The following is a 13,001-nucleotide window of genomic DNA, read 5'->3' as shown; positions in this document are numbered from 1 at the left end:
AGCGCATGAGAGAAGAAAGGTCAGTGGGAGAAGCAGACTTCCTGCTGAGCAGGGAGCCCAATGTGGGACTTGATCTTGGGCGTCCAGGATCATGACCTGAGCCGAAGGCAGTCACTTAACCAACTGAGCCACCCAGGCACCCCTCCCGGTCTAAATTATTATAGAGCCCACACTGTTTTACTCCTCCCACCCTGAGACACACCCTGGGTTTCTTATTTCTGTTTTCTCCTCAGTACTTCAAAATCTGTCTTAGGTGATAAAAAGAATGGCTTTGTATCCAAACTGCTGGATTGGAATATATAGCCGGAGCAAAAAGAATATCAAAATAATTGAGAGGCATAAATAAATAAATGACAGGATTAGGTGACCATATGACCATCTACATTTGTAATGTTAAAGAACCTCAAAAGATCAGCGGCTCTCAAATCAGCCTGGACGGTCTGTTACCTGTAAAAAGGAAATCTTGCAGAACAGACGTGACATGAGAATCCACCTGGCTGCTGAACAGAAGGAAGAGATCAGTGTATTTTTTCCCCTGACGGCTCACCACTGGGCCTGGGATTCCTGCCTTGTGCTACAGCTTCCCTGTTTCACATCCCTCCCAGCAAAGTGGCGCATTCTCCGCAAGGTTCACAAGGCAGAAGCTGCTCCAGAGTTTGCAGAGCTTTGGAATTTCCCAGGAAGCCTTAAATCCTAGAGACAGAAACCAAGGTGAGGGCCCCTTGTAGAAGGACTGGGGAGACCCACACCACAGAATACAGGCGATACCAGGAACTTCAGGCCCATCTGTTCTTCAGCACAGGTAGTCTCAGATGCAGTTGTCCAGCTGAACATACCCTCACTTAGTCTTAAGGCTTCTCATGGGCATAAAAACCTTCCTCTAAGGGCAGAAAGGAATATCAGTCTCAGAAATCATGGAGATCAACCTGAAAGAGGGCAATGAAAGGACCCAGCCAGCACAGTAGGATTCCATAAAAATCCTGACCCAGTTGTCAGCTAGGTAAGTTCAGAACGGTCCTGGCTACTTGTAGCTAACACTGACTTTAACTCAGGTTCCAGGAAGGTGTGGCCTTTGTCCCAAGGCTTTATCTTCAGATAAGCAGAGAGGGTAGAGTCCCAGGGAGGGTGCAGGGTCCAAGTGAATACACTGTGTGTGGACCTGGGGAATCACCCAACCCACAGCTGACGGGGCTACACCTAACACCTTCTCTACTGTTAGCCTGGGAGGCACAGGCAAGAGCTGGCAGTCTGAAGTGCCCCAGGACTTCTACCTGGGCATAAAGGCTCAGGAAACGAAGGCTTTGGCTTACATGCTGGCTGTTGAGAAGCGGAATCTCAGCCATGACGATGTCAAGGTAAGAGTCCTATATGAGGGGACCCCTGGGTGACTCAACTGGTAAAGCATCTGACTCTTGGTTTTGGCTCAGGTCATGATCTCATGGGTGGTGGGACCGAGCCCTGTGTCGGGCTCCAACACTCAGTAGGGAGTCATCTTGAAGATTCTCTCCCTCTTCCCTCCCTGTACTCACAGGCTCACACTCTTTCTAAAATAAGTAAATAAATCTTAAAAAAGAAATGCTGTATGAGGAATGAGGCAAGCAGCTACTCTATAGCAGATGTATTATGATCTGCCAGAGCAGTAATAGTACTAAAATAAATGTGAGGTTTGAATAAAGGGGGGAAAAAGAGATAATACTTGCAGGCTATAGAATCATCTACATATGTGATTTCAGATAACCTTAAAAGATTAGGCACTCAAAAAAGTTATCTGGCTCAACCACTTCCTTATAAAAAATAAACATATTAGAACCAAGGTTACGTGAGACCTTAAAAGCCTGACCAGGAAAGAGAAGGAATAGAACAACATATTTTATTTTTCTTACAGCGTGCTTACATGGGCCCCCTGATTTGTGCTGATTTGTGTTGTTGTTGATTTTGCATCTCTTACCGCTCCTAGGACAAGGACCCATTCTCTGCAAGGTCTGGTTAGGGAAACTGCTCAAGAATTTTCAGGGATGTGGCATTTCCCAAGAAGCCTTTAACGGAAGTGACAAGAGCCTTTAAGAGGATACCCATGAACCAGAACTGGAGAAAGGAGAAAGCAACATCCCAGAATATTGGGTGTTACAGAGCAGCCCCTGCCTTTCCTCAAAGCTTGAAGGCTCCAGGCAGAGCTGTTAGGCTGAGAATCTCCTCAGTTTTTCATAGCAGTTGTCAGGGTCTTGAGAGCTTTGGTCTAAGGAAGGCAGTCTCAGGTCGGAAGAGGAAGTTGTCAGATGTAAATGTGAATTCCCTTAAAAAGAATGAAGGAAGCGCCCAGCCAGAACACTGGCGGCCCGTAGAGTCTAGTTCCTGCTGTCAGCCCTTGGCGGTCCTGAATTCCAACACATTATGAAGTGTAAAAAGACTTTGAGATGTGTGAGAGAACCCGAGCCAGAGTTGCAGCCAGGCCTGGCTCTGCTGCCATAGCCAGCAAATGTGCTAGGGCCAAGACCAGTAGGAACTCCCACATCTAGTGAAGTCGGGGGGGGGGGGGGTGGGGTTTCATCTTGTGGCAAAAAGAGGTCAACATCCTTTCATAAGTAGTTAAGCACCTAGGTAGAGCTGAAAGGAACACATTGTCTTCTTTTTGTTCTTGCTTTACTTGAGTAAATGGGAGATTTACCTGTTTTTATTTTGGAATTTCTTTTTGGTACTTTTAAAGTACTGTTCCTTGAAATAGACGGTTTATTTGACTTCAGTATCTGTGTTTATGAATAATATGTATTCCATATATTGCTATTGATCAGTATAAGTATAAATGTTCTGGTATTTTGTACAACAAATAGAAAATCCTTGCATCTCTCTCTCTCTCTCTCTCTCTCTCTCTCTCTCTCTCTCCCCCTCTCGGAGAGAGAGAGACAGTGTGCACATGAGCTGGGATTGAGGAGTAGGGGAGAGCGATAATCTTTAAGCAGGCTCTGTACCCAGCACAGTGCCCAAGGCAGGGCTCAATCTCTGGACCCTGAGATCTGGACCTGAGCTGAAATAAAAAGCCAGATGCTTAACTGACTGGGCCACTGATGCTTAACTGAAAGAACTCCACCTTGCATCTCTCTTTGTGATCTAGAGCAAAATAACATGTCATATGAATGGGGATTTTCTTGCAAATGGGAATGAACCTTGTGGTAGAATTGTTGGTATCAAGAAGTTTTTAAAAAGGTTTTGGTATCTGCAAGATGGTAGAATAAGAATTTCCAGCACTTATTTGCCCACAGAAGTTAACTATGATATAAGTAACAAACTCCTTTATGAAAGGTCCAGAATCTATTTAAGAAAATGTGATAGTACATGTGAGCATAAAACTGAGATGAGCCACACTTGAGATGGGTAGGAACGCAATTAGACTTCACTGGCATCAGCCTCTCCCTCAAGTTGGCACAGCTGAGCCCCAAGAAAGACTGTGACTTCTCTCCGTGTGGGGGAAAGAGATTGAGGTAATGCCATGTACCCAAAATACTGTTAGAGCTAATAAATGTATTTAGTTGCAGGATGCAAACATCAGTTGTGTTTCTATATACTAACAACAAACTATTTGAAAAAGAAATTAGGAAAATAATTCTATTTAAAATAGTGTCAAAAAATCAGAATCAATTTAACCAAGGGGGCAAAAGATCTATACACCGAAAACAATAAGACTTTGATGGAAGAAATTGAAGAACACGCAAATAAAAGGAAAGCTATCCCATGTTCATTTATGGAAAGAATAAATATTTTTAAAAAACCATACTACTCAAAGTGATCTACAAATTAAGTGCAATAACTATCATAATTCCAATGGAATTTTTCATAGAAATAGAAAAAAACCCTGAATTTCATATGAAACCATAAGAGGCCCTGAAACCAAAGTAATGTTGAGAAAAAGGAACAAAGATGGGAGGCATCATACCTCTTGAGTTCAAACTTTATTACAAAGCTATATTAATGAAGACAGTATTGGGGCACCTGGGTGGCTCAGTCAGTTAAGCAAGCAACTCTTGATTTTGGCTCAGGTCATGATCTCAGGATTGTGAGATCCAGCCTCACATCAGGCTCTGTCTTGGGTGTGGAACCTGCTTAGGATGCTCTCTCTACTTCTCCCTCTATCCCTCTCCCACCCCCTGCTCGTGGGCCCGAGCGCACACGCTCGCCCCCTCCCCAGTCTCTCTCTCTCTCAAAACAAAACAAATAACAAAACAGTGTTGTACTAGTATAAAATCAGACACATAGACCAATAGAACAGAATAAAGTCCAGAAATAAACCCATGCATAAATGGTCAAGTAATCAGTGACAAGGCCACCAGGAATACGCAGTGGTTGGAAGGATAGTCTCAAGTTAAATGCTATTGGGAAACTGAATGTCCACATGCAAGAGAATTAAATTGGAAGCTACTTATGTCATGCTCAAAGATTAATGAAAAATGGATTAAAGACTTAAAAATGACATTCAAAACCATAAAATTCTGAAGGGAAAAAAAAACAGGGAAAAATCTCTTTGACATTGATCTTGGCAGAGATTTTTTTAAATATGACATCAGAAATATGGTCAAGAAAAGCAAAAACAAACAAGTGGGACTACATCAAACCAAGTCATCTGTACAGCAACGGAAACAATCAACAAAAAGGCAATCTGTGGAGTGGGAGGAAATATTAGCTAATCATTAGCTAATCATATGTCTAAGGGACTAATATCAAAATTATATAAGGAACTCATACAGCTCAGTAGCAAACAATGAAAAAAAAAAACATAACCCCTCAAACAATATCACTTCAAACTTGTTATGTAGGATGGCTATTACCAAAAAGACAAGAAATAACAAGTGTTGGTAAGAATGTGGAGAAGGGGAACTGGTGTACCATTGGTGGGAATGCAAATTCTTTTTTTTTTAAAGATTTTATTTACTTATTTGAACAGAGAGATCACAAGTAGGCAGAAAGGCAGGCAGAGAGAGAGAGGAGGAAGCAGGCTCCCCACCGAGCAGAGAACCTGACTGCGGCTCGATCCCAGGACCCTGGGATCATGACCCAAGCCAAAGGCAGAGGCTTTAACCTACTGAGCCCACCCAGGTGCCCCAGTGGGAATGTAAATTCTTTTAGCCATTATGGAGAAACTGTTTGGAGGTTCCATAGCAAATTAAAATTAGAGCTACCACATGATTCAACGAACCCACTTCTGAGTGTATACCCGAAGGAAATGAAATCAGTATCTTACAGAGTTATTTGTACTCCTGTGTTCATTACACCATTACTGAAAATAATTCCAAGGTATGGAAACAAGCCAAATCTCCATTGGTAGATAAATGGATAAAGAAAATGTGGTATATAGATACAGTGGCCTTAAAAACATTTGGCCTCAAAAATAAAGGAAATCCTCTTACACAGGACAACATGGATGACTCTGGGTGGCATTATTCTAAATGAAATAAGCCAGTCACATAAGGATAAATTCTGCAGGATTCCACTTACATAAAGTATCCAAAACAATCAAACACATGGAAACACAGAGTAGAGCAGTGGTGACCAGGGGCTGGGGGTCAGGGAGAAATGGTACGTTGTGAAACTGGTATAGTTTCAGTTATGCAAGGTGACTAGGTTCTAGAGATCTGCTGTAAAACATTGTGCCTAAGTGACGAATCACTAAACCCTACCTCTGAAACTAACAATACACTGTGTGTTAATTAATTGATTTTAAATGAAATTTAAAAAAAATTTTAGAAAGAAAAAACTGTGCTTAGAAAAAAATGTGCATATATTTAACAATATTGTGCACTTAAAAATTTGTTAAGAGTGTAGTTCTCACATTTAAGTGTTCTTAGCACAACAGTGAAAAAGCTTATTGTCTTGCTCTCTTCCCAAGTAGAGAGTAAGCTGAGTAAGTGCAAGTATTAGTGCAAGACAACTCTTTTAAACTGTTGATGGGAGTGTAAATTGGCAGAGCCACTATGGAGCAGTATAGGGGTTCCTCAAAAAATTAAAAGTAGAGCTATCATATGATCCGGCAATTCTCTTTCTGAGTCTATATCGAAAAGAATTGAAATTAGGATCTTGAAGAGATATCTGCACCTCATGTTCATTGCATCATTTTTCACAATAGCCAAGACATGGATGCAACCTAAATTTTCATTGTTGGATGAATGTATTTTTAAAACATGGCATATACATACAACGGAGTATTATCTAGCCTTAAGAAGAAGGAAACCTTGCCATTTGCAACAACAGAGATTAACCTGGAAACCATTATGCTAAGTGAAATAAGCCAGACACAAAAGGATAAATGCATATTATATAAGGAATCTAAAATAGTCAAACTGACAGAATCAGAATCATATGGTGGCTGCTAGGTGCTGAGAGGAGGGGTATTGGAGCGGAACTGGGTGAGGAATGCAGAGTTTCAGTTGTATAAGGTGAATAAATCCTAGAAATGCACTGTGTAGCATCTACAGATAACAATGTCATACTGGCTATTTAAAAGTTTGCTGAGAGGGCAGATACTATGTTAATTGTTACCACACTCCTGAAAAATAATAATAAGGGCAGGAGAAAATTTTGGAAGTAACAGGTATGTTTATGGTATTGGTTGTGGTGGTGGTTCACAAGAGTATATTTCCCTTCAAGCTCATCAAGTTGTAGACATTAGATGTGTACAGCTTTTGGTATGTCAGTCATACCTGAATAAAGTAGTTTTTAAAGAAGCAGATATTCTGTCCTATTTGGGGTTGTAGCCTCAGCACAGTGCCTAGTACACTATAGGCACTTTATAAATATTTAAGCATTAAGAGGAAAAAAAAGTATAAATAAGGAAAAGATTGTCAATTCTTGGTTTGCCTAGTTCCTTCTAGTGTTTCTTCCATAAAAGTAGAAGTTACATACATGGACTTGCTTAGATTACTCAGGTGTATAAGAGAAATGAAATGTTGGTGAATTAGGCTTCATGCTCACTCTCATTTATTTCCAATCCTTAAGTGAAAATGAGCTCTTTGGAAGGCTTCAGGCTAGTACTGGGCATGCTTAAAAACAAACAAAGACAACTCAAAACAGCAACAAGTTCTAGCCCCTGCTCATTGAAATTTAGCATCTGGATGCTGCTATCATATAGAGATGGTGATATACTCTCTGTGACCTAAAGAACAAGTAAAAGAGAGGGAGGGGTTTGAAGAGGGGAAGAGACTTGAATTGAAAGCAGTCAGGCACCAGAGTCCAGGGACAAAGCCGTGTGCAGCTTTAGGAAACTGCATCCCTTCAGCAAGGGGGAATTTCAAGTAAGATTGCATGGTGGGCTAGATGAGGCTTATGGGAGCGGTGAGCAGGGGCCAGACCCTCACATGGAGGGCCTCAGAGATGAAAAACTAAGCCTGCAAAAGAAGTTTTTCCTTAACATATTCTTTGGGACTGTGGCTAAACTGAGAAAATCTCCACGTGGTAGAGGAGTGGTAGGTGTCTGTGCTCTTGCCCAGGACACAGTGCATGGACTAGATGTTCTACATACATCATCACCAGGGAGTTTCTAAGCAATAGGGATGATATTTCTTTGAGGTGGGGTTTCCAGAATGCACTGGACTGTCAGTCTTTACCCTGATGATTGAAAGAATGAAAATAATGGTGCTTTAGATGGAAGGGCAGCTGGATGTTAGGGAAAATACAGGTCATTGACAAAAATTCTGAGAACTTTAAGTTATATCCAACTAGGAAAATCTCTCCCACAAACACACTGTATATTATATCCTCCAATGAGGATATATTACATAACTGGCATCCCTAAACAGCACTGTGGTTGATTATGATTTCTTTGTCTTGGAGTTTGGCAATATGCTCGAGTTTACAGGGTCAGTAAGTGACAGGGCTGGGACTAGACTCCTGGCCTGAATATCTCTCGAACACACAATGATCATTCCACTCTTCTCTGCCTAAAGCCAACCTTGTGTTCCTTAATACTTCAAAATGTACATCAGGGGAGGAAATAAGGATCCTATGTGCAGAAAACTGGATTGGAATGCATAGCCAAAGCAGTTAAGAATACCACAGTAAACCAAAGGCATGAACAAAGAGGAGAAACAGATCATACTCAGTGACAAGATGATGATCTACATATGCAGTGTCAGATACCTTCAGGATCGGGGAATCACAAAACAATCCTGGATAGCTCCTTCCTGTTAAGAAGTAAATCAACTGAACCAGAAATCACCTGGTAGGCTGACTACTGATAAAAAAGGATAAATCAGCATCATTTTCTTTGTCCACCTCTCTCTTGGGTCCCCTGTCTTATGATGCAGTTTTTCTATCTCACATCAAGTCAGGGACAGGAGCCTGCAAGGTTTGCATTAGGGACACTGCTCCAGTTTGCATGGATATGGAATTTCCCAGGAATTCTTTGATCTGAGAGAACCCCAATGAAAGAGACTGCAGAGACAACCACCCCACATTATAGGGGGTCATTCAGGAACTGCTAAGCCTGGTCTCAGGCCTAGATGGCTCAGGTAGGGCAATCAGAGTGGGCATCCCCTCTTCTACTCCTCCGAGTTTTCAGCAAGTTCAGAGTCTTAGCCTAAGGAGAATGGTCACACTTCAGTAGAGGAAGAATCCTGGGTTGGATAGGTAACAAGTTGACGTCCCTGGGTGATGAATGTGGGGACCACCAACTCCAGAACAGTGGTGTTCCAAAAAGACTTGACTCTGCCATCTGCGTCTCAGGACCCAAACATCCCTGGCCTAATGTGGCTCACTCTTCCACCTGGGAGGTCTCAGGAAGGAGCAGACCTTGATCTCAGTACAGTAACTTCATGTCAGGATGGAGTGACACAACCCACCAGGAGCAAGGTCAGGTCCCTGAGTGAGTAAAGAGGACATTGCTAGACCCACAAATGAGGGGGCTTTACAACCCCCCCGCCCCCATTCCTAACAGTGGGAGGCTTTAGGCAGAGCTTTAAGCCTGAGAATCCTTTCTGTTTCTGCCTGGTGAGTTTGAGGGAGGGAAGTGCCTTAACAAGATGGGCCCCATTTCTGCATAGAGAGAAGTCTTGGCCATAACTGGAGTCAAGGTGAGAACCAACAGTGCTAATGAGATAATCTCTTCCCAAAAGAGGGAGGCTCACAGAGTCCTGTCCCTCTTTTCAAGTCTCTGGGGCCTGAGGCAAGGGTAGGCAGAAGCAGTGCATCCTGACTTCTTACTAGGGGCTCAGGAAGGTGAGGGCTGGCTTTGGGGGCTGGCTGACTTGGGTCAGTAGGGGGAGGAGTCACAAGTTCGTGGGATTGCAGTCTTCTGAAGTTGGTGGTCCCTAGGTCCTCACTCAGGATCCTCACCTTGGTATCTATCATGTGATCCCACAGAGCCTCGTCCTTGCTTTCAGCCCTCAGAACCCCAGGCAGCCATAGCCGGATATGATTCACCTGAACTTCCGCTTCAGAGATCGGGACATCGACCAGTGAGCGTAGCGTTTATTCCGCGGAGGGTGGGTTCTCAGGACTTCTCTGAAGTCAAGGTGAGGACCTGAATGTGAAGTGAAGGGACCACTTCCCCTCCTATAACAAAGGTGGTTCCATAAAATACTGCCCCTGGGTTGGCAATGGAAGCTCCTGACACGGCTGTTAGGCTGAGTTCTGCCTGGGAAGTCTTAGGGAAGAAGGCCTTGGTCTTAGAGAGTAGCCCTGATTCTCCAGAGGAAGGAAACATAGGCCCTAATGAGAGCCAAGGGGAGGTTCCTGAGGGCTAATGAGGGGATCTCTTCCCTGTAGAGATGGCAACAGAAAACTCTATGGTTCTGAATATGGTTCTGGGGGGCTCCAGGCAGGCCTTGACAACCACTCACTCCCCACTCCCCGAGAGCTCCCGGAAGTGAAGGCTTTGTTTGAAACTCAACTTAGTGGAGGGAGGAGTCCCAGGCTCTGATAGATACCAAAATAAAGACCCTAAGCGAGGACATCGAGACCACCAGCTCCAGAATAGTGATGTCTCACAGAGCCCTGCCCCTGCTTTCAGCCCTTAGAGACCCTGGGCAGTTGTGGCCGGATATGACTCATCTTTACTTCCGATTCAGTTTCCAGGAAGTGAGGACATTTGTCTGTGGGTGAGGCCTCTGGCCCCCGAGGGTAAATTTTCAGGACTAGCCTGGAGTCAAGGTGAGGACCTTGCGTGGGGACTGGGGGAAGCATCCCGATCCATAACACGTGGGGCCCCAGTAAGTATCAGTACTGCTGTTGACTCTGGTAGGACCCAGCAGAGCTATCAGATTTTCTGCCTGGAAAGTCTCAGGTAGGGAGGGCCTTGGTCTAAACTAGTAGGCTGGGTCCTGCAGATGGAGGAGACATAGGACCTGTCTGCAGTGAAAGTGAGGCCCCTGAATACTAACGAGGGGCCTCTCCCCAGTTAAGGAAAGCAGCATCCCTGTACTTATTCCTGGAGGCTCTAGGTGGGAGTAGTCCTATGTGGAGGACCCTGACTTTCCCCTCTAGGGACTGGGAATTGAGGGATTTGCTCTGAGGCAGGAGGCCCAAGTCTTGCCAGTGTATTGGAGGCAGGAGTCCTAAGTCCTACCTATAGTTAAGGTGAGAGACCTGAGTGAAGACTAAAGGGAGCACCAACTCTAAAAAGTATATCTCATAAATTCTGACCCTTCTCTCAGCCCTGGGAAAACCACAGATATTTCTTAGACTGAGGCACCCCCCTCATTTCTGTCTGGAGAGTCCCAGAGAGGTAAGGCTGTTGGATTAATTGAGCAGCTTCAGTTCTGCAGAGAGAGACTGTGGGCTTCACAGGCATCAGAATGAGGACCCTGAATGAAGAGTGATGGTACTCACCCCCAAAAAGAGACAACAGAGAGCACCCCCCCTTGTCTACAGCACTAAGGAGCCCAGGCATGGAAGTCAGGGGTGTGTGAGCCCTACTTTATTTTTGATGGCATCAGGTTGGTGAGAGCTTTTGTTTGAGGGGAGAGACCAGACCAGCAGAGGAAGATGTCCCAGGCTCTACCTAGAGCCAAGATGAGGACATTGAATGAGGACTAAGAACCCCAATGACTCTAAAATAGAGAGTCCCACAGAACTGTCAGCAGTTGGTGACAGTAGTGGCCAGAGGCAACAGTAATGGGCCAAAGTGCCCCTTTCTTTCCTCCTGAGGGATCCTAAGAAGTTGAGGGCCTGGGTTTGAGATGTAAATTTAGAGCAGCACAGAGGAGAGGGCCTGAGCCTTGACAAAAGTTGATGTGATGGTCCTGAATATGAACTGAAAGGATCCTCCCACTCCAGAGTAGAGAGGATCTCACAAGGACTGGACCTGCCTCTGCTGCTTTCCGCCCCAGTAAGCACCAACCAGGGCTGGCAGGCTGCACCCTGAGGCTCACTTTAATTATTTCCACAGGATTCTCAGAGTACGGGTTGATCATAACAGGAGCCCTGTGGTTTCCCAGAGCCGTGCCCTCACAGAATCCGGCAGAGGCAGCTCCCTGTAGAAGGTGCTCCCGTTCATCTTTTCTTCTCTCATGCCCAGATCACCTCCTGTCCTACCCACACTACTACCTGCTGTCCCTGGCCACAGTCATCATGCCTCGGGGACAAACGAGTAAGCTCCACACCCATGAGAAACGCCACCAAGCCCAAGGTGGGCTCCAGCATCAGAGCAGTGCTCAGGCCACTGTAGCCAAGGAGAAAGCCTTCCCCTCCTTGGCCCCTCCGCCCTTTGGTGTTCTTAGTCACAGAAAACCTGCAGCTAGGTCACGTAGCACTCTCAAGGGGTCTCAGAGAGCCCTATCCATCAAGCCTACAGGCGTTTCTCCCACAAGATCATATAAAGGAGCCAACCGCAAAACTGAGAAAAAGCCAAGTTCCTCCCAGGCCCCACTCACCATTGTGCACTCTCAAGGAGACCCTTTAACCAGAGCAACGAGTATTTTGGTGCAGTTCCTGATGCATATGTACAAAAGGAAAAAGCCCATCACGAAAGCCAATATGCTGAAGATTGTCAATAAAAAGTACAAAAATCGCCTCCTTGAGATCCTCAGAAGAGCCTCTTTCAGCTTAGAAGTGGTTTTTGGTGTTGACTTAAAGGAAGTTGATTCTACCAAGCATTCCTATATCCTGGTCAGTAAGATGGACCTCCCTAACAATGGGACCATAAGCCCAGGCAGAGGATTTCCCAAGACCGGCCTTCTGATGAATCTCCTGGGTGTGATCTTCATGAAGGGCAACTGTGCCACCGAAGAGAACATCTGGGAGTTCCTGAATAAGATGGGAGTCTTCGCAGGGAAGCGACATTTCATATTTGGGGAACCCAAGAAGCTCATCACCCAGGATTTGGTGAAGCTTAAGTACCTGGAGTACCGGCAGGTGCCCAACAGTGATCCCGCACGCTACGAGTTCCTATGGGGTCCCAGAGCCCATGCTGAGACCAGCAAGATGAAAGTGCTAGAGTTTTGGGCCAAGATTAATCATACCGTCCCCAGTGCCTTCCACTTCTGGTATGAAGAGGCTCTGCGAGATGAGGAAGCACGAGTCAAAGCCACGGTTACACAACAGGCCGAGACAGGTGCCATGACCAGTGAATGTTCCAGGGAATGTCTAGCAGCACCTCCCACACCTAATTAAGTTGAAGCAGGTTCTTCATATTGTGGCTGAAGGGAACAGTCAGTGTTCTAAGTAGTAGAGGGCAAGGTGTGACTGAGGGAACACAGTGTATAATACCTCCGTGCTCCTGTTCTGTATGGGTAATTTGGAGATTCATCAGCATTTTTATTTTTTGCTCTTTTTCCAAATGTTACTTCAAAATGCAGGCTTATATAGCACTATAAACTAAATTCACGAATTACATTGGTCTCACTTGTTGTTTATCAGGTTTAAGAGTTAAGAGTATTGCTGTTTTATAGAACAAATTGGGAAATTTTCCATCTTATTTAGTAATCTGGTACAACGTAACATGGCATTGGTGCATGCGTTCCCTTGAAAACATGAAACAAAAAAAGTAGTAAAATATATGAAATTGATAGAGAGGAAAATCA

At 44.5% G+C, this 13,001-nt stretch overlaps 1 protein-coding gene across 4 annotated transcripts; it reads left to right on the top strand.

The window, feature by feature from the left end:
• Positions 1 to 9,424: 9,424 nt before the first annotated feature.
• On the top strand, positions 9,425 to 12,799 carry MAGEB3 (MAGE family member B3). Of its 4 annotated transcripts, none has more exons than XM_082717934.1 (3): positions 9,438 to 9,494; positions 10,050 to 10,131; positions 11,498 to 12,799. In XM_082717934.1, exon 3 carries the CDS (start codon positions 11,551 to 11,553, stop codon positions 12,589 to 12,591), a length of 1,041 nt encoding a protein of 346 aa, XP_082574060.1. In that variant the 5' UTR covers positions 9,438 to 9,494; positions 10,050 to 10,131; positions 11,498 to 11,550; the 3' UTR covers positions 12,592 to 12,799. The 4 variants fall into 4 exon arrangements, with proteins under 4 accessions (XP_082574059.1, XP_082574060.1, XP_082574058.1 ...); XM_082717932.1 differs by having other exon boundaries at positions 11,369 to 12,799; XM_082717933.1 differs by lacking the exon at positions 10,050 to 10,131 and having other exon boundaries at positions 9,425 to 9,494; positions 11,369 to 12,799.
• Positions 12,800 to 13,001: the final 202 nt, after the last annotated feature.

This window comes from Mustela nivalis, assembly GCF_964662115.1.
Source record: "Mustela nivalis genome assembly, chromosome: X".
In the NCBI taxonomy this organism is placed as follows: Eukaryota; Metazoa; Chordata; class Mammalia; order Carnivora; family Mustelidae; genus Mustela; species Mustela nivalis.
The sequence above is the reverse complement of the archived record's forward strand: the minus strand, read 5'-3'. Positions and strand labels throughout refer to the sequence as shown.

Coding starts and splice junctions, on each gene's coding strand:
- MAGEB3 (XM_082717933.1), top strand. CDS start 11,551: ATGCCTCGGGGACAAACGAGTAAGCTCCACACCCATGAGAAACGCCAC.